Raw genomic sequence first — 20,010 nt, 5'->3', positions numbered from 1 at the left:
GGAAGGGGACCCCTCCCATCGTGAGCCTCAAGGGGGACCAGGCTGACACCCAATGCCAGAGCACCCGGTTCAGACACGTTCCGATTCCGGACCCACAGTAACTGTGAGATGGTAAATGCTGTTGTCATTTCAGGCCACGCCATTCTGGGGGTAATGATTACCCAGCAATGGATAACTAACACATAAACTAACTCCCAAACCTGGACCAGCCTGGAAACTGTTTTATGGGCGAGAGACTTTCAAATCTTTGAGAAGTAGATACAGTACACTGCATGCTATCTAAACTTTCCCCGAGTGGAGAAGCTGGTGTTAAAACTTATGAATCAGCCCTGGCCGGTTGGCTCAGTGGTAGAGCGTCGGCCTGGCATGCAGAAGTCCCGGGTTCAATTCCTGGCCAGGGCACACAGGAGAGGCGCCCATCTGCTTCTCCACCCCTCCCCCTCTCCTTCCTCTCTGTGTCTCTCTTCCCCTCCCGCAGCCAAGGCTCCATTGGAGCAAAGATGGCCCGGGCTCTGGGGATGGCTCCTTGGCCTCTGCCCCAGGCGCTAGAGTGGCTCTGGTCGTGACATAGCGATGCCCAGGATGGGCAGAGCATCGCCCCCTGGTGGGCATGCCGGGTGGATCCCTGTCGGGCGCATGCGGGAGTCTGACTGTCTCTCCGTTTCCAGCTTCAGAAAAATGCAAAAAATAAAAATTAAAAAAATAAAATAAATAAAAATGTATGAATCACTACGGTCCGTGATGTTCCTTTCGGAGGGAATCTCAGATTTTTAATAACAGAATTGTGAATCTGGGAGCTGGCCACGGAAAAAGAGGGATATTGGGGAAACTTTCATTACGTAACAAAAAATAAGTATCTACCTCAGATGAATAGTTAACATCCCATTTCACAGTGAAATACCAAAGCCCTGCCTTAAAGTAGGGACCGTTTGCCCTCACCCCGGTCGCCTCGCGCTGTTCTGTTGCCCTCACCCCGGTCGCCTCGCGCTGTTCTGTTGCCCTCACCCCGGTCGCCTCGCGCTGTTCTGTTGCCCTCACCCCGATCGCCTCACGCTGTTCCGGAAGAACAAACGTAGCAAGTGTGGTATAAATATTGGCACGGTGGGGACGTCCTCATCATTCTTTGAGGTCTGTTTCTCCGAAAACCAAGAAGAATCAACTGAAATATGAGCATAACTAATAAAGCCATTCAGTAAGGCGACCAGTGTTTATCAACAGCAAACCTCCAAATGCAAAACTGCACAAGGACCTGTAGGAAATACAGTCAATAGGAATTTGGCAAAGCCAATAAATGCGGATTGTCTCGTTCAAGACGTGAAAAAACAAACAAAAAAAAAAGTAAAGGACTTACTGTTCTGCTCTGCGGGTCCAGGAAAAGCTCTGTTTGGAGTGTGAGTTCCCCCAGGAAGACAAGAGGACGTGAGACACGAAGGCCAGGCCGCCTGAAGGGGGTGTGATGGCGACTCAGTACTCCCCCCACTGTGACCCCAAGGGTCCTCCGTCCCGAGGACGTCGTGACAATGCAGTAAGAGTGGCAGTTCAGTGCATGGGCGGGGCGGGGGGGGGGGGGGTCCACGCATCCTGGACATTCCTGACTCCCCCTTTCAGAAACATCCTCAGTACCTGCGTGGCCTGATGCCCAGACCGGCAGGTTTCGATCTGGGGCCCGTGTATGCCAGTGAGCACACGGCCTGGCAAAGGGCACACGGGCTGGCAAAGGGCACACGGGCTGGCAAAGGGCACACACCCCGGGACGGTTTCTGGCGAGCTGTCCCACCGGCCTCGTCTTCAGTGAGCGAAACTGCCTCCAGGGGGCCACGGCCCGAGACAGTCTCCTTCCCCATCCTCAGCCCCGCCCATTCACAACGGCCCTCTCCCGCTGCCCAGAGCAAACACCTACTGTGCGCTTCACCTTCCACACCGTGTCCCTCGGATGCAACCATCTCCCAACACTGAAAGGAAGGGGACACTCCAAATAGGTTTTCCTGGATTCTCAAAGCAGAACAGTAAGTCCTTTTCTTTTTTGCTTATTGATTGATTCCCTTGTCGTTCCACTGAGCTGTGCGTTCACCTGCGTTCACCTGTTGCTTGGCATTATGTGTCCTGACCGGTGATCGAACCCGCAACCTTGGCACTTCGGGACGATGCTCTAACCAACTGTGCCACCTGGCCAGGACTAACAAACGCTTTTGCAAGTCAGGTGTTTTTTTATATCTGCTTTCAACAAAGAGTGGAGGAGTCAGGCTGCTGGTGGTCCCTGAAAACCGGAGGCAGGTCCAGAGTCTCTCAGGGTTTAACGCTAGGGTGTCAACCCCGCTGGGGTTCAGAGACCACGGCCCGGGACGCCCTCACAGGGCCGCCTGCTCTGCCGCGGGTAGCCCTGCCCTGGCTTCCTAAGTGGAGCAGTTGTCATTACTTCAAACATTTCCAGCTGTCGTGGTTACTACCGGGTTCTCATTATCCAAGGGTTCCCACTGAACAGGAATAGGACCCACAGATGGCTCCAGGACCACCTGGTCCCACAGGACTGCACCGGTGAGGGTCCTATGACAAACGCGGACTGCTGGGGTCGAGGGTCTGGGCCCCGCCCATCACCTGAGTTCTATACAGACGCCCTGCTTATATGCTAAGATAGACGCTCTCGGAGGGTTATTGTTACGCTTTTCTCCTGCAGCTTACGACAAATGGCGTGGGTGTGGTGCTGTTTATGAACAAAAGAACATACTCTGTGCAGCGCACAGACTCTCTGGAGAACACAGCCGGTGCGAGGGGTGTGCCAATGGGAGAAGACGCCCTTCTCACCTTAACGCCCATGTGCCCTTTGAACCTTGTACCAGGACGGGAAGCCCAAGTCGGTAAATAAGTAAAAGGGGCCTCTCAGCTGTCCCAGCACCCCCCTGCTTCGGCTGGTGTCACCTCCGGTCACTGCTCGCACGTGGGGACCACCCTCCAGCCTTCAGACACACACCCATGGGCCGTACGGAGACGGCGCCTGCCATTCATTCAACAGCAACCCTGAGAAACCATGGTCAGCCAGCCCTGGGACGTGGACAGAGATGGCAGAGACGCTGTCGGTAAGAGAGCCGCACCTGGCCTGTGGTGGCGCAGTGGATAAGGCACCTGGCCTGTGGTGGCGCAGTGGATAAGGCACCTGGAACACAGTGGATAAGGCACCTGGCCTGTGGTGGCGCAGTGGATAAGGCACCTGGCCTGTGGTGGCGCAGTGGATAAGGCACCTGGAACATAGTGGATAAGGCACCTGGCCTGTGGTGGCGCAGTGGATACGGCACCTGGAACACAGTGGATAAGGCACCTGGAACACAGTGCATATGGCATCAACCTGGAACACTGAGGTTGCTGGTTCGAAACCCTGGGCTTGTCTGGTCAAGGCACATATGGGAGTTAAGGCTTCCTGCTCCTCCCCCACTTCCCTCTCTAAAATGAATAAATAGATTAAAATTTAAATAAAAATGCCGGCACCCTACTGCCCAGCGACTCTGCAGATTTAAATAGGGTTTCTTAAACAACTGACTCCTGATGCCGTTTGCAAGTGTTTATTTAGATGAGAGACCATAAAATACAGCTCTATAATACATATAAGAAAAAACACATTTAAATGAATAAAAGATAAAATGACAGGAGGTGACAGCATTTAGTGTTTATAAATGAGATCATCAATAACTTGACAATTCAGAGAAGGAATTCAAAGTGTCCTTAGACATCTGAGGCCACACTTTACAATAGTTTATAACAAAAAATAAAGTATTAGGCTTTTAAAGAAATACATTATATAATAGTTTTTCAAATGATTTCATAATGGATTTCTAGACGCTCAAAAATGGACATGAAAAGTAAAAAAGTCCAGAACTTTGGCAAGCCAAGTATTTAGTCCACAGCAGCTTGAAAAGTTTACTTTTTTTATATAGATTCTTCAGTTGACACTTGTTATCAAACAGAAAGAAACGAGCATGCCCAGTGTGTTTGAGGAGTCTGTAAGCCATACAGCAAAAATAATTACTTTTAAAAGCCTATATCCTATAAAAAATGTGCATCACACAGCATCTGCAGGAACTGGGCCAATGTAGACCACCTGATTAAGTTTTCTAAATAGAACATTTCACCCCCAAACCTCACACAATACCCCACAAGTCCACATCACCTGTTCAGACCTCCAGCTGTAAGCTAATGTGCGTTCACTGTCTGTGCAAGTCCCTCCCTCCATGACTAAAAACCTTTCTGTCAAGTCCCTTAGAGATGTTCTCAGTACTCTAATAACAAGATGTATCCAATAAAGGGCCACACCCAAAGGAAACAAAGGACTCAGGCCAGAGAGAGGATGACCTCTAACCCCTGGAAGACCTCTCCATTTGTGACCTACAGCTCCAAGAAGAAAACTTAAAATTTCTTACTTAAAAAACAAAAAAATGTTTTATCATGAATAACTCAATAATTAGATCTCTGGGAAAATGAGACTTTTAAATTAAGATTTAGCAAAATCAACTATGATGAATTTTCTTCCAATCATTTCTGAATGACAGAAGAGAAATCCGTTGAAGTTTTACACACAAAAGACATAAATACTGCATAACATGTAGTGAATATTGGCACATACCCTTTCGTTTTTAAAGCGTAAAATGCAATCAGCGTATCTGATGCTCTTACGATACACTTAGGACCAGCCCTGCCCCGAGTGTCGCGGAGCGCCCGGTTCAGGGCCGGCCGACCGGCTGGTAGCAGGCGTCCGGCTGCCAGAGGCGGATGTCCACCAGGACCTGGTTGAGCTTCTGCATCCAGAGGTCGCGCTCCTCCTTGGTGTCTGCGGACAGCCAGTGCCTGCGGACAAGCAAACGCACGCTCCCTCAGGACCCTTCCGCCCGGCCCCCACCTCCCGGGACCCTCGCTGGGGGAAAAGCGCCCAAACGGTAAAAGGAGTTACTCTTCACCCTCTTTTAACTGCAGACGCTGATCTAGAGCCCATCGGGAGATGTCCCAGGACCGGGTGCTGAATGACACTGCTGGCACCTGGTAAATGGCGGTGCTTCTACACCAGACATGGCGACCGTCTTGCCTAGCGCTCTGCTCTGGGCAACGAGGTGGCGTGGGCCACTCCTCGCAAGAGCAGGCTCGCCGCAGGCCCGATCTGGGAGCTCCCTCCCCCACTCGGACTCGGGCTCCCCTGGAGCTGGAATCACAGGCTCTCCAGGGGATGTGTTCTCTACTGCCCCCCATTATGTCTGTGCTGCTGTGAAAGCACAGCGTGCTGTTAAAATGAACGATCTGAAGGTCCGGTCTCTGTCCGTTTCAGGATTTAGTGACACGTTGAGTAACTAGTTGATGGGGCAGGTGTGGGTGGGGGCGGGGGGAATTCCCTTACAGCCAGACCAGTCTTCTAGGGAACAGTTGTTAGAAGGTGTTTATACTGCCCTATGCAGCAGCGAGTGGATCATCTATCGGTTCACAGAGAATACAACTCCTACAATGACAACAGTGACCACGTGTAGCGTTCACTCCACGTGCCTCGTCACACTAAGCTGGGGTGTCTACTCCTTACCCTCTACTGTCACTCTGGAGGGCCAGCAAAGTCAACCTGCCATGGTTACATCTGGTAAGTCACTGTAAGTCACTGTGTCAGAATTTAAACTGAGGTCTGACAACTTCAAAGCCCCACTGAAGAACATGGCCTCCCCACGTGATGAGGCATCTCTAGCTCACATGTGGCATCTACAGTTGGAAGTGGGGAACTTTAACCGGAAGAGAAATCTTTGTATTGGAGGAGAGAAAGACAGCAAGGTTGGTTAGTACAATAGAAACAAAAATGAGACACATTACATTTAGATAAAAGGCCTTGTGTAGAAACAGGTGAGGCAAAGCAGAATGCAGAACTGGAAAATAACTGGGTTTTTTTTTTAAAATACATGATCAAAACTCTTTTGAGAAGCCACCAAGCAAAGCTACAGATGCAGCCAAGACTGAACCGAGAATGCACCCATCCCAGATGCCTGGATAGAGAAGTGTCCACTCAAAGCATGATAACATCACACACACGACCTACAAGGAGAGAACAGAGCGACAGGCGACCCAGCTACTGCCGCAGGGCACCGTCCAGGAGGAGTCGGGAGAGCAGCAGACACAGGTGAGACTATAGGGAAAATGTACTGCTGAAAGGGTTCCAATGGGCCGCTGTGACCAGGACCACGTGGGGACTGAATTCTGGTTGTCGCCCCACTGGCTGTGGCCATGGACACAATGACTGTACACCGTGGTGGCCTTCTGTCCTTCTGTCCTTCTGACGCCACAGCGGCCTGCAGGCCCCAGAGGGAAGGGGAGAGTTCAAATGGATTCGTGTGAAATAATCGGGACATCAGGAATTTCCAGAGAACGGGTCCCCTCCAAGGTACTTGGAAACCAATCGGCATTACCCGGGCAACTCCGCCACGGGAACACGTGTCTCTTGGCCGTACCTCTGCCAGGCCGCACCAGAAACCCAGGGAGCCGGTCCGTCCATCTCCCTGCCTGCAAGGCCAGGAGCAGCCTCATGAACAGAGACCGTGTCGAACTCAAACTGTCCCCGTCACCTGTGTACACTGACATCGGCCTTGAAGCTTCTTTTGGGCACCCAGACAAAGAACCTTAGGCTCCTGACAAGAAGCTTGTGCACCTGACACTTAAGCTTCAGGTGAACAGACAGTGACACTCTCGGTCGTTCGTTCTGTTAGGCTTCAACCCGAAATTCGCAGAGCGGAATGACTCTTTTTGTAAGTCACCTGATTGATCAAGGGTATTTAAGAGTGGAAAGGAAGAGATATGTAAAGTCTCTTTAAATAATACTTCTCAATTAGACATGAAATCGTCAAACTTAACCCAAGTGTATTAACTGACTGCCTTGGAAACAGTTACCCTGTGAATACACTGAAAACATGACCAGCTAAGGAGCACTTGAATTTGATGCTTTCCTTAACTACATTTAGTTATTAGAGCGTTCTCTTGCTGACAGCTTGTGTGTTTTGTTTTCTTATTAAGACTGTACCCACTCTAAAAACAAGAGCCATCTCTGACATCCCTTACACGGTAAGAGCAGAGCAAGCAGTTAATGACTTGGTGGACAGAAATATTTGCAGCCCAGTACGTACTTGGTGACACAGAGTGTGTCCCTGCACTGGCTCACTAGCGTCTCCCGGTCATCTTCTCTTTGAGGCCGGACAGTAATTAATTCAAAAGTGTTGCGTCTGGCGCAGAATTCTCTGTTGGCCGGTTCTATCTGATGGCTGGTACAATTGGCCAGATTTATCCTTCCTATGGGAGTCTTTAAAAGCAAATTAAAAAACGAAATTATTAGCAGAAAATAAACAAGACCCTTTAAGTCAGTAACCATTAAGCAGTATTTAAGTTTGCATGCACTTAAAAAGCCATTCATTTAAACTTTAATGACACTGGGCTTAGAGCAATATAAGTAACACACGGGGTGGGGCAAAAGTACATTTACAGTTGTGTGCATGGAAAATACTATAATAATTAAAAAATAACAACACAAGAATAAAGTGTTCCCCATACTCACAACTGTGAACCTACTTTTGCCCCATCCTGTATATTACTGTTTCTTAATAATAAAAACCATAAAATGGACATAGAAATAAACACCACAAATGTCAACTGGAGTGCTTAGCCCACTTAAAACATCAATTTCTTTACGGAAAACTTCAAACAGACACAAAATTCCAGACAGCAGAATGACGAGGCCCCACGCACCCGCCAGCCGGCTCTCACAATTACACACACAGCCCACCAACCACCTTCTCTGCTGCCCACTTCCTCCCTGTCTGAGAACAAACCCAGACAGGATATTTCATCGGTAAATATTTTCAATGTATCTCCAACAGATAAGGCCAAACAGTTGCTCTGGACTGTTGGAAGCCATGTCATTCATCCCTATGAGGGTCAAGATAAAATGGTCCTAAAAAACGGAAAGAGATGTGTAGGGAACAAATTCCTAAACAGTCAACAAGGTATCAGCTCTACTAGTAACTTACAAAGGAAATCAAAATGAAATACTCCATTTAAATGTATTCGATTTGCTAACTCTGTTAAGGAGAGTGGTAACCTCTCCTGATTGTGAGGGGGGGTAACAAACTTATACACAGCCAGTGAAAACATAAAGCCGGCCGTTGCTGATAGGCAGTCTGATAACAGCAATCAAAAAATATTCAAAATATTCAATATTCCACCTAAAAGAAATTCATCCTAAGCAAATATACAGGTGCACAGACATTTATATAGGTGTAGTCACTGGTTTTCACAATAGCGAAAAATCTGAAACAAGGGGACACTATTTAAACAAATAATAATGTCTCCAGCAAGTATAGCCAACTAATGTGCAAGTCCCCCTCACATTTCCCCAAAGTAGATAACTGGACTCCTAAGAAAGTAGAGGACGCCCTGGCCGGTTGGCTCAGCGGTAGAGCGTCGGCCTAGCATGCGGAGGACCCGGGTTCGATTCCCGGCCAGGGCACACAGGAGAAGCGCACATTTGCTTCTCCACCCCTCCGCCACGCTTTCCTCTCTGTCTCTCTCTTCCCCTCCCTGTCTCTCTCTTCCCCTCCCGCAGCCAAGGCTCCATTGGAGCAAAGATGGCCCGGGCGCTGGGGATGGCTCTGTGGCCTCTGCCTCAGGCGCTAGAGTGGCTCTGGTCGCAATATGGCGACGCCCAGGATGGGCAGAGCATCGCCCCCTGGGGGGCAGAGCACCGCCCCTGGTGGGCGTGCTGGGTGGATCCCGGTCGGGCACATGCGGGAGTCTGTCTGACTGTCTCTCCCTGTTTCCAGCTTCAGAAAAATGAAAAAAAAAAAAAAAAAAAAAAAAAAAAGAAAGTAGAGGACACCTTCCAAGGCCAAGAGGACAAGAGGAGAGCGTGCAGAAGGTCAGGCCAGCCTGGCCCCGCCCCGGGGACACGTGCAGACCCGGGAGCCACGCCTCGGCTGCACAGGGGACATGACGTGACATGAAGTCTGCCATCTGCTCAAACACCCCAGCAATACAAGAGCCAAAAAGCATGTGTGTTGTGAAGAGATAAATGGAACATGAAAATTAGAAATTGTTGAAGCTAGGAGTTCATTATACTATTTCTCTCTGTTTTGTGTACATTTGAACAATTTCAATTACAGAAAGTTAAATATATTGGTACGTGTGTGTAAAAAGGACAGAGAGTAAGGAAAGGACTACTGAATATAAACAAGTTGGGAAACTTGCCTTATCAGACATCAAAGTTGTAAAGCTCTGGTGTCAGAGCCTGGAGTGACAGACCAGAGGAAACAGAACAGAAAGCCGACATACAGACCCGCCCACATAGACCCGCCCACATAGACCCGCCCACATAGACCCGCCCACATAGACCCGCCCACATAGACCCGCCCACATAGACCCGCCCACATAGACCCGCCCACATAGACCCGCCCACATAGACCCGCCCACATAGACCCGCCCACATAGACCCGCCCACATAGACCCGCCCACATAGACCCGCCCACATAGACCCGCCCACATAGACCCGCCCACATAGACCCGCCCACAGGATGACATCCTGACTCATGCCAGAGATGGCAGGCGGGTCAGTGGGGAGGGCGGGCCGTTCTGTGTGCTGGTGCAAACGGGTCTTCAGCTGGGGGTTAAAAATCCACGCGCGGTGAATTAAATGTGAAGTGTAGGCCCTTTGAGCTTTCAGAAGGAGATAGAGCACAGTGTCTTTACAGAGTAGGGACGGGTTTCTTACCTAAGACTGAAAGGAAGCAAACACTAAAGCAGTAGATTGATAGATTTGGTTATCTAAGCATTAAAAAACTCCTTATGAAAAGACACTGTAAAGATAAAATATATTCCAAGCAAAACACAAGGGAAGTGTAAGTGCAAAACACCAAAAAAAGGTAGAAAATGGAAAAAAATAGAGAATCAATCCATAGGAGAGAAAATCTAAATGGCCAAAGCACACGAGAGACGATGCTTCCTCTAAATGCTACTGGAGCATGTACAAAACAACACACAGCGAGTTAACTAACACTCACCCACCACACGGACAGACGTGCACAAGGCGGACTGTCACGTGCTGGTGGGGACGCAAACACTGAGAACTCTCCGGGTGGGAACAGGACGTGGCACAACCACCTTCAAGAAACACCTGACAAAATCCAGTCAAGCTAAAGATGTGCAAACCCTGTAACCCAGCGAAGCTGCCACCGGTACAAACTCAACAGGGCTCTCCGCTAGCTCCGCGAGAGTCCAAGTCAGAGCCGCGCTGTCGCGGGAGCAGCGCCGGGCACTCGCCAGTGAGTCCAGACAGGAGAGTGGGAAGCTGTGATGTGCTCTCACAGCGGCCCGCCTGAGACCCGCGAGTCGGCCGCAGCTCGGCAGAGCAGAGCCGCTCGCGTCCCCTGGGCTCGCTTCTCAGCCACCCCAAGCCAGAAGTGCGAGCTGCAGATCACTGCGTGCCGTGTATTATCTGTACAGTGTTTAAAAATACGCGACTGCAATAGCATACTGCTTAGAAATACTCATATACATAATAAAAAAATTAAAGAAATAAGTAGGAACAAAATTTCAGGACAGGGTCACCCTCCAATGGGAGAGAAAATTACACATGGTACTTCAGCCGGTCACATCACACAGAGGCTGATGGATAGTGTCTGTTTTGTATGTCTCTTTGAATGTCCTAAATCTTTCACAAAACATTTTTAAGTAAAATTTTTATATGGCTATAACAATACAAAAATAAATTTTATGTTTCAGACTAAAAATGTCAATTAAAAGTATTATGAAACAGCCTGACCTGTGGTGGCACAGTGGATAAAGCGTCGACCTGGAAATGCTGAGGTCGCTGGTTCGAAACCCTGGGCTTGCCTGGTCAAGGCACATATGGGAGTTGATGCTTCCAGCTCCTCCCCACGTTCTCTCTCTGTCTCTCTCACCTCTCTCTCTCCCTCTCTCCCTTTCTCTCTCCTCTCTAAAATGAATAAATTAAAAAAAAAAACCAACTATTTAAAAGTATTATGAAACATTCTAGAGGAAAAAGACTAATATATGCCTTAAGATATGGGTCAAATCATGGGGAGTAGATAAAATATAAATTTCTTTTGGGGGGGTGACAGAGACGGGGGGACAGATAGGGACAGACAGACAGGAAGGGAGAGAGATGAGAAGCATCAATTCTTCATTGCAACATCTTAGTTGTTCAATGATTGATTTCTCATATGTGCCTTGACCGCGGGCCTTCAGCAGACCAAGTAACCCCTTGCTCGAACCAGCAACCTTGGGCTCAAGCTGGTGAACTCTGCTCAAACCAGATGAGCCCGTGCTCAAGCTGGTGACCTCGGGGTCTCGAACCTGGGTCCTCCACATCCCAGTGCGACACTCTAGCCCAGGGGTCCCCCAACTTTTTACAAAGGGGGCCAGTTCACTGTCCCTCAGACCGTTGGAGGGCTGGATTATAAAAAAACTATGAACAAATCCCTATACACACTGCACATATCTTATTTTAAAGTAAAAAAACAAAACAGGAACAAATACAATGTTTACAATAAAGAACAAGTAAATTTAAATCAACAAACTGACCAGTATTTCAATGGGAACTATAGGCCTGCTTTTGGTTAATGAGATGGTCAATGTCCAGTTCCATATTTGTCACTGCTAGCCATAACAGGTGATATGACGTGCTTCTGGAGCCATGACGCATACGTCCCGCGTCACCAGAAGTAGTACTGTACGTGAGCGACGCTGCACTTTGTGGCGCTGCCACATACAATGCTCCAGGATGCATCCGCGTCCTGTGCTCCTCTCACTGACCACCAATGAAAAAGGTGCCCCTTCCGGAAGTGCAGTGAGTGGGGGCCGTAGTTTGGGGACCTCTGCTCTAGCCCTTGTGCAGCCAACACCTGGTCAGGCTCAAACAGAAAATTCTTACAAACACACGTGCACCTGCACATGCATGCATGTGAGCGCACACACACGTGCGTATCTGCAACAAGAACATTTCTGATGGCTTAGTAAATGTATTCAAAACGGCATCTGGGGGGGAGGGGCACAGAAACATGTGCAGGAAGCACTCCACGCCAGTCTGCCAGGGCCTCCCCACTGACCAGCTCTCCCGCCAGTCCGCTGGGGCCTCACCACTGACCAGCTCTCCTGCCAGTCTGTTCGGGCCTTAACACTGACCAGCTGTCCTGCCAGTCTGCTGGGGCCTCACCACTGACCAGCTGTCCTGCCAGTCTGTTGGGGCCTTAACACTGACCAGCTGTCCTGCCAGTCCACTGAGGCCTCACCACTGACCAGCTCTCCTGCCAGTCCGTTGGGGCCTTAACACTGACCAGCTGTCCTGCCAGTCCGCTGGGGCCTCACCACTGACCAGCTCTCCTGCCAGTCTGTTGGGGCCTTAACACTGACCAGCTGTCCTGCCAGTCCGCTGGGGCCTCACCACTGACCAGCTGTCCTGCCAGTCCGCTGGGGCCTCACCACTGACCAGCTGTCCTGCCAGTCCGTCGGGGCCTCACCACTGACCAGCTGTCCTGCTCTTACCTTCCGCTTCTCGTCATCTGGGTACGTCCAATAGGAGATGCAGTTTCCAGACAGAATACACCATCGTCGGTGCCACGCACCAAAGCCACTGACGTCTTCAAATATGGTCTGGAAAAGTCAACGGAATGCGGACTTCAGAAACTATAGGATCAGTTCAGTGTCAATGCTATTGGTTCAAAGTCAGTATGTCAAAACAGCTCACACTTCACATTCCGCTTTCGTGATCCGCGTCACGCCTTTCACCTCAGCAATGAAAATCCCTGGTGGCTCACATCCAGCAATGCGCCCAGATCTCAGCATCATCCCCAGGCACATGGCACCTAAGAACTCCCACTTACTCACCCCAAGTAAATACTTCTACTTAATATTAGATTTTTAATATCTATCATCGTATCATTACCCAAATGCTCCTTACGTAAGAAAAAAGCACTTCAAGAGTAAAATGATTTGAGAATATCACATCTTATATGCTAAAAAAACGAATGCTAGCTTTTTATTTAGACTTAATTCAGAAGGCCGGCGTTTAATTTTTATTCAGGAAAAAACAAAAACAAAAATAGGACTAGAAGGAGTCAACTCATGACCGTGTGCTTTTGTGGACCAGGGATGAACATCACAGCTCCCGGGCGCAGGCACACTGGCACACGTCCCATCCTGAAGGCAGGGGAGTGGTCAGGCTGGCTCAGGACCAGGCACTGGACCGGGGAGCTAAGACCACGTGGGTTCCCCATGGAAGCACCTCTCTGTACAGTGTAAGGAGAAGCTGCTTCCCCGCCCGCTACTTTTACTGTGGGCACAACGGGGCCCCAATTTATGTACTTCCTTTTAATTTAAAAAAAGAGAATTCGTGGCCCTGGCTGGTAGGCTCAGCGGTAGAGCGTCGGCCTGGCGTGTGGGGGACCCGGGTTCGATTCCCGGCCAGGGCACATAGGAGAAGCGCACATTTGCTTCTCCACCCCTCCCCCTCTCCTTCCTCTCTGTCTCTCTCTTCCCCTCCCGCAGCCGAGGCTCCATTGGAGCAAAGATGGCCCGGGTGCTGGGGATGGCTCCTTGGCCTCTGCCCCAGGCACTAGAGTGGCTCTGGTCCAGGCAGAGCAACGCCCTGGAGGGGCAGAGCATCGCCCCCTGGTGGGTGTGCCGGGTGGATCCCGGTCGGGCGCATGCAAGAGTCTGTCTGACTGTCTCTCCCCGTTTCCAGCTTCATAAAAATACAAAAAAAAAAAAAAAAAAAGAATTTGTATATTAAAAACAAAGTGAGGTAAAATGTCACAGTGCCATAGATCGGGGTTGGCGGACTTTTCTGCAAGGCCAGAGTAAAGTTCCGGACTGTGCGGGCCCACCACGACCACGCACTCGGCCGCCCGAGGACACCGGGACAAGTGAGCCCGTGCTCCAGCACAATGGCTTGGAAACAGGCAGCGGTGTGCTTTGCTGACCCCTGACAGATCATCCAAAACCGTCTCTGTGTTTGATTGCAAAAGCAGTAAGGGTTTCCCACTTCAAAATGCTCAGCAAAGCCTCAACCAAGCGATGGTGTGCAAACACCACTCAGTTGTGCAATCTACCAAAGGTGGCTTCAGTTAGGAGTGCAATCTCTCTCTGGCCATGAAGAAAAGTTCCTTTGTGTAAACAATTCCGTGACAGAATAAAACCTTAAAATCTTAGCTTAATTAGCACGCCGCAACCATATGTCCTCCCTCCCCACCTTTTCCTCTTCCCCAGGCTGGCCTCGTCCCTCCCCACCTTTCCCTCTCCCCCCCCCCGCTGGCCTCGTCCCTCCCCACCTTTTCCTCTCCCCCCCCCCCCGCTGGCCTCGTCCCTCCCCACCTTTTCCTCTCCCCCCCCCCCCGCTGGCCTCGTCCCTCCCCACCTTTTCCTCTTCCCCCCCCCCGCTGGCCTCGTCCCTCCCCACCTTTTCCTCTTCCCCCCGCTGGCCTCGTCCCTCCCCACCTTTCCCTCTTCCCCCCTGCTGGCCTCGTCCCTCCCCACCTTTCCCTCTTCCCCCCGCTGGCCTCATCCCTCCCTACCTTTTCCTCTCCCCCCCCCCCACTGGCCTCATCCCTCCCCACCTTTCCCTCTTCCCCAGGCTGGCCTCGTCCCTCCCCACCTTTTCCTCTTCCCCAGGCTGGCCTCGTCCCTCCCCACCTTTTCCTCTCCCCCCCCCGCTGGCCTCACCCCTCCCCACCTTTTCCTCTTCCCCCCCCCCGCTGGCCTCGTCCCTCCCCACCTTTTCCTCTTCCCCCCGCTGGCCTCGTCCCTCCCCACCTTTCCCTCTTCCCCCCTGCTGGCCTCGTCCCTCCCCACCTTTCCCTCTTCCCCCCGCTGGCCTCATCCCTCCCTACCTTTTCCTCTCCCCCCCCCCACTGGCCTCATCCCTCCCCACCTTTCCCTCTTCCCCAGGCTGGCCTCGTCCCTCCCCACCTTTTCCTCTTCCCCAGGCTGGCCTCGTCCCTCCCCACCTTTTCCTCCCCCCCCCCCCGCTGGCCTCGTCCCTCCCCAAGGTGTGCCGGTCTAGCAACACCTGCTCACAGCCGCCAAGGACACATGGCAGGGACCTTGTTCAATCTCAGGGCAAAGACAGCACAGCCGACTCGCTGGCCCCTTCTGGGTTCGTGGTCACCGCCGACAGCAGAAAGGCGACAGACCAGGGGAAATTAACAGGGGCACAATACCCCAAGTTGTTACCACACTCCAGCACAATCGAGCAACAGGAGGGCAGCGTTTTCATCCTTCTAGCTGACAAAACTGAGGGCCAGGGAAGTGTGTTGTGTGACCAACAACACACAACCGCAGCGCAGCTCCGGAACCTTCCAGGCGGTCTGGACGTCCCCTCCCCCTGGCCGCTGTCAGTCCGGAGGGGCTGGACCAGCCCCACGGAGACCCACCTGTCCGGGTGTCGGGCTGCCTATTTCTGCCCCTCCAGCGGGCAGCAAGGGGAACTAAACAACCTAAACTCCCACTGCCACCTCTACCCTTTACAGAGGGCGGAAGGCATGAGGATGCACTGATTAGACGGGCGACAGGCGTTACTGGGGAGTCCCGAGCCGTCTGACACACTTCTGTCAGGGAGGGTGAGCCTGAAGAAGAACACACTAGCCGACAGCCCGGCCCGTCAGAGCTCAGACAACATGCAGACGAGCCAGCTGCCTGAGTCCACCAGCTGCTAACGGTGTGTCTAATAAAACATGAAAATTTTACTTTAAAAGAAAAGGTCAGTAGGTGAACACTGCCCTCAGCCCAGGAATTTATAAAAATGCTTTTCAGAGAACAGCTAGTGCCACCTCCTGGATTTACATGCAAAGAAAGCTAAGCCGGAAGCCGGGTCACACCTTCCCGCGTGGGCTTTCCTGCAATCCAGCTCTCCCTTCCTCCCCCTTCAGGCAACTGCACATGACCTGTCTCTTCCTAATTCCTGCTTCACAGACCAGACTGAAGCTACCAGATTTTCTCTGCTGCTTGTGCTACACCCACCATCGTCTGTGTTCTCACACGTTCATTTCTCCTCTGATAACAGAAGTATAATTCTGTGTAAGGTCAATCCTGTGACCGTGAACTGTGGCTTGGGTCTGATCTCGCTCTCGTGACCTTATCTATTCCATGAATTCTTCCTGAACCCGCCTGCAGGTTCCCCACTGCCTCGACCTGCAACCTCGCTGGTCTTATAAAAAGCTACCCATCTGTATTTGAAGACTCAAGTCTCTCCGTTCCTAATAAAATATCAACAAAATCCTAAAGCCCGTCACTCACGTACCACACTCTCCTTAGCCCTTCACGGGCAGACTGTGTGAGTCGCTCCCATCCTTCCCCCCGCCACGCCCTCCCTGGCACGTGCAGCCTCTGCTCTCGCTGAGACGATGGCCGCCCTGTCAACACTCTGCCGGTCACTGACACACCTCATCCAGCTTGGCTCTTCAGGCCCTCTCGCCTGGCAGCCGGGACAGAGTCCTGTCACCCTCCCCGTGGGGTCCTCTGGGGGCGAATCCCCGAGCCCCGTGGTTTAAATGTGAGTGTCCCCCTGGCTCCGCTGTCCCGCCCCTCCCCCTGCACTGGAGTTACTGTCTCCGTGCCGTAGAATTCCAAATCTCTTCCCAACCAAGATGTCCACCCTGAACTCCAACCCCAGACCTTTGAAACACGTCTCTAGGCACCTAAAATCCAAACTGTTTAAAACTGAACTCATTAAAACCTCCCCTCCTGGTTGGGGGTTGATTGGCAATGGGCATGAGGGACCTTTGGGTAAGGGTTTACATCTAACTGAATTTGGCATAGACACATGCATGTGTCAAAACTCGGGGGATAAACACTCACAATTTAGGGAAACACATTAATGTCTACAGTATATTTTGAAATCCTTTCCCAAAATATGGTGGTTTCAGCAATGGCTAGTAGGATGGTTAGGTAGCAGACATAAGATAAAGCAAGGGCAGTAAAACATGTTACAGGCAGAATCCAGAGGTGGGCGTGTGGGTGTTCATTGTGAAATCCTGTCGACATCGCTAGTCTTGCAAGTCTCCAGAATAAAATAAGGGAAAACCCTTCTCACCCCCACACACGCTCCTCCCATCCCAGCCATGACTCGCGGCCACTGTCCCCAGACTGTGCAAGGCAGGGTCCCCACGGCATCCCTCCTGCAGCCTCTCCTCCCACGGCCGCCTGGTCACCAGGGCCCGCCCTTCCTCCCCCAGCTCCCCCCGTCACACCCATCCTGACCGCCTGCCCCTCCTCCCCCAGCTCCCCCCGTCACCCCCATCCTGACCGCCCGCCCCTCCTCCCCCAGCCCCCCCCCGTCACCCCCATCCTGACCGCCTGCCCCTCCTCCCCCAGCTCCCCCCATCACCCCCATCCTGACCGCCCGCCCCTCCTCCCCCAGCTCCCCCCAGTCACCCCCATCCTGACCGCCCGCCCCTCCTCCTCCAGCTCCCCCATCACCCCCATCCTGACCGCCTGCCCTTCCTCCCCCAGCTCCCCCCGTCACCCCCATCCTGACCGCCCGCCCTTCCTCCCCCAGCCCCCCCAGTCACCCCCATCCTGACCGCCCGCCCTTCCTCCCCCAGTCACCCCCATCCTGACCGCCCGCTTCTCCTCCCCCAGCTCCCCCCCAGTCACCCCCATCCTGACCGCCCGCCCTTCCTCCCCCAGCTCCCCCCCAGTCACCCCCATCCTGACCGCCCGCCCCTCCTCCCCCAGCTCCCCCCCAGTCACCCCCATCCTGACCACCCGCCCCTCCTCCCCCAGCTCCCCCCAGTCACCCCCATCCTGACCACCCGCCCCTCCTCCTCCAGCTCCCCCCCAGTCACCCCCATCCTGACCACCCGCCCCTCCTCCTCCAGCTCCCCCCCCAGTCACCCCCATCCTGACCACCCGCCCTTCCTCCCCCAGCTCCCCCCGTCACCCCCATCCTGACCGCCCGCCCCTCCTCCTCCAGCTCCCCCCCAGTCACCCCCATCCTGACCACCCGCCCCATCACCTCTCTCTGGGAGGAACTCAGTCTCTCCTATCCACTTTCCGTGTCAGACAGAATGATGTTTCTAAACCCCAAATCTGACGTTCCTCCTTTGCTTAAGGTACCACAAGAGTACCCCTGGCTCCGGCATAAAGTCTGAACCCTTTAAAAGGCCCTGGAACAGTCGGCCCCACTGCCCTAGTGCCTCTCTCCCTGCCCCTCCACACACACACTCACACGCTCACATACTCACTCACACACGCACTCACTCACTCACATGCTCACATAATCACTCACACACGCACTCACTCACACTCACGCTGTTCTGCACCTGTTACTACCTGAGTAAGTCACCCTGTCCCCCCCCCCCCCCGCAGGCGTGAGAGCTGAGCCCTCGTGGCATACCCCCCCCCCCAATCTGGAGCACTGTCCTTCTGCCTGACCCGTCGGCAGCTCACAGGCACCACCACCCCCCCCCAGCGCTGTCTAAGCCTCCCTAGTTCACTCAAGAGCTGCCACCCCACGAACTTCCTGGCGCGGGCCCGCTGTGCTGTCCTGCTGCAGCACTGCGCATGCTCCCGCTCCCCGTGCCCTCCTGCTGCACTAAGGGGCCGCGCAAGGGGCCGCGCAGGGACTGCTTCTGCGGCCTGCTGCACTCCCACACCGGCACCGGCAGCACCCTGGCGTACGGCGGACGTGCCACAAGTCTCCACGGAACAGACTCAGCACTTCCCACACGGGCTCATTCCTGGGGGAAAGCAAGTCGGTCCCTCACAAAATAGGAAAGAGAAAATGCATACAGACCACTTACTAGGAAACCTCTTTCTTCAACACTTGAATTCACTTGACATTTTATTTTTAAATAAATATGACCTTCCAAAGGAGACAAAAAAGGCACCTGTGAAGAAAGATAGTAAATTATTTGCAGAATAGTTTCAAAGGGTGATTTTTCTCGATAAAATAAAATACATATAGGTCATGAAAGAGAATATTATGCCATGAAAACACACTGTTTTCTAACGCTGGAATATGAAATAAGGGGCCAAAGAGCCACTGGTTCCTCAGCAGCAAATGCTTTTGAAAAATACATTCATCCAAGTTAGGGATGATTAAAAACAAAATATTAAGTCCCAGTGAACGTGATAAAGAAAATACAGACTTAAAAAAGGAAAGAAAACACAGCCTTAAACAGAGAATACAAGTGCTTATCCATTCTCCATCAGTACAATATACTGAATAGGAGATTGGAGAAACCATCTGGCACATTAATATTAATACAATGAAATATTACTCAGCAATAAATAACGATGAACTGCAGAATTAAAACACTGATCCTCAAATTCATACAAAATTGCAAGCGGCCCTAAACAATCAAAACAATCTTGGAAAAGAAAAACAAATCTGGAAGAACCATACTTCCCAATTTCCAAACTTAATCCAAAGCTACCATAAGCAAAACAGTGTGGTATTGGCAGAAGAAGAGACATACAGACCACCACCAGAATAGAATCGAAAGTCCAGAAATAAACCCACACATCTATGGCCAACTGATTTTCAGCAGGGTGCCAAGACCATTCAAAAAGGAAAGAGAAATCTTTTCAACAAACGGTGGGAAACCGGAGGTCCACATGCAAAAGAACGTGTAGGGTCCCTATGTCATGGCATACATAAAAAATCAACTCAAAATGAATCGATGACCTAAAAATGAGAGCTAAAACCATAAAACTCTTAGAAGAAAACATGAAGGTAAATCTTCAGTAATCATGGATTTGGCAATGATGCTCAGATATGATATCAAAAGCATGAGCAGCAAAAGGAAAAAATAAATTAGGCTTCATCAAAATTAAAACCTTTTCATGTATGTATGTAGATTCCTCAAAAACATCAAGATGGAACTACCACACAAACAAACAATCCCACTGCTGGGAATTTGTCCAAAATAAATGAAATCAGGTTCTGAAAGGGAGAACTGTACTCCCCTGTTCACCGTCACTTTCTTCCTAATACCCAAG

At 51.5% G+C, this 20,010-nt stretch overlaps 1 protein-coding gene across 3 annotated transcripts in view; it reads right to left on the bottom strand.

The window, feature by feature from the left end:
- Positions 1-3,545: 3,545 nt before the first annotated feature.
- Positions 3,546-20,010, bottom strand: part of ANLN (anillin, actin binding protein) — a 52,473-nt gene continuing 36,008 nt past the window's right edge. For all 3 annotated transcript variants that reach the window (XM_066239684.1, XM_066239686.1, XM_066239685.1), the window contains 4 exons: positions 18,810-18,896; positions 12,556-12,663; positions 7,131-7,303; positions 3,546-4,833 (listed from right to left, as the gene is read on the bottom strand). In XM_066239684.1, the coding sequence (XP_066095781.1) occupies positions 4,710-4,833; positions 7,131-7,303; positions 12,556-12,663; positions 18,810-18,896 (492 nt within the window). In that variant the 3' untranslated portion in view covers positions 3,546-4,709. The remainder of the gene's footprint in view (positions 4,834-7,130; positions 7,304-12,555; positions 12,664-18,809; positions 18,897-20,010) is intronic.

This window comes from Saccopteryx bilineata, chromosome 7, assembly GCF_036850765.1.
Source record: "Saccopteryx bilineata isolate mSacBil1 chromosome 7, mSacBil1_pri_phased_curated, whole genome shotgun sequence".
NCBI lineage: Eukaryota > Metazoa > Chordata > Mammalia > Chiroptera > Emballonuridae > Saccopteryx > Saccopteryx bilineata.
The sequence above is the reverse complement of the archived record's forward strand: the minus strand, read 5'-3'. Positions and strand labels throughout refer to the sequence as shown.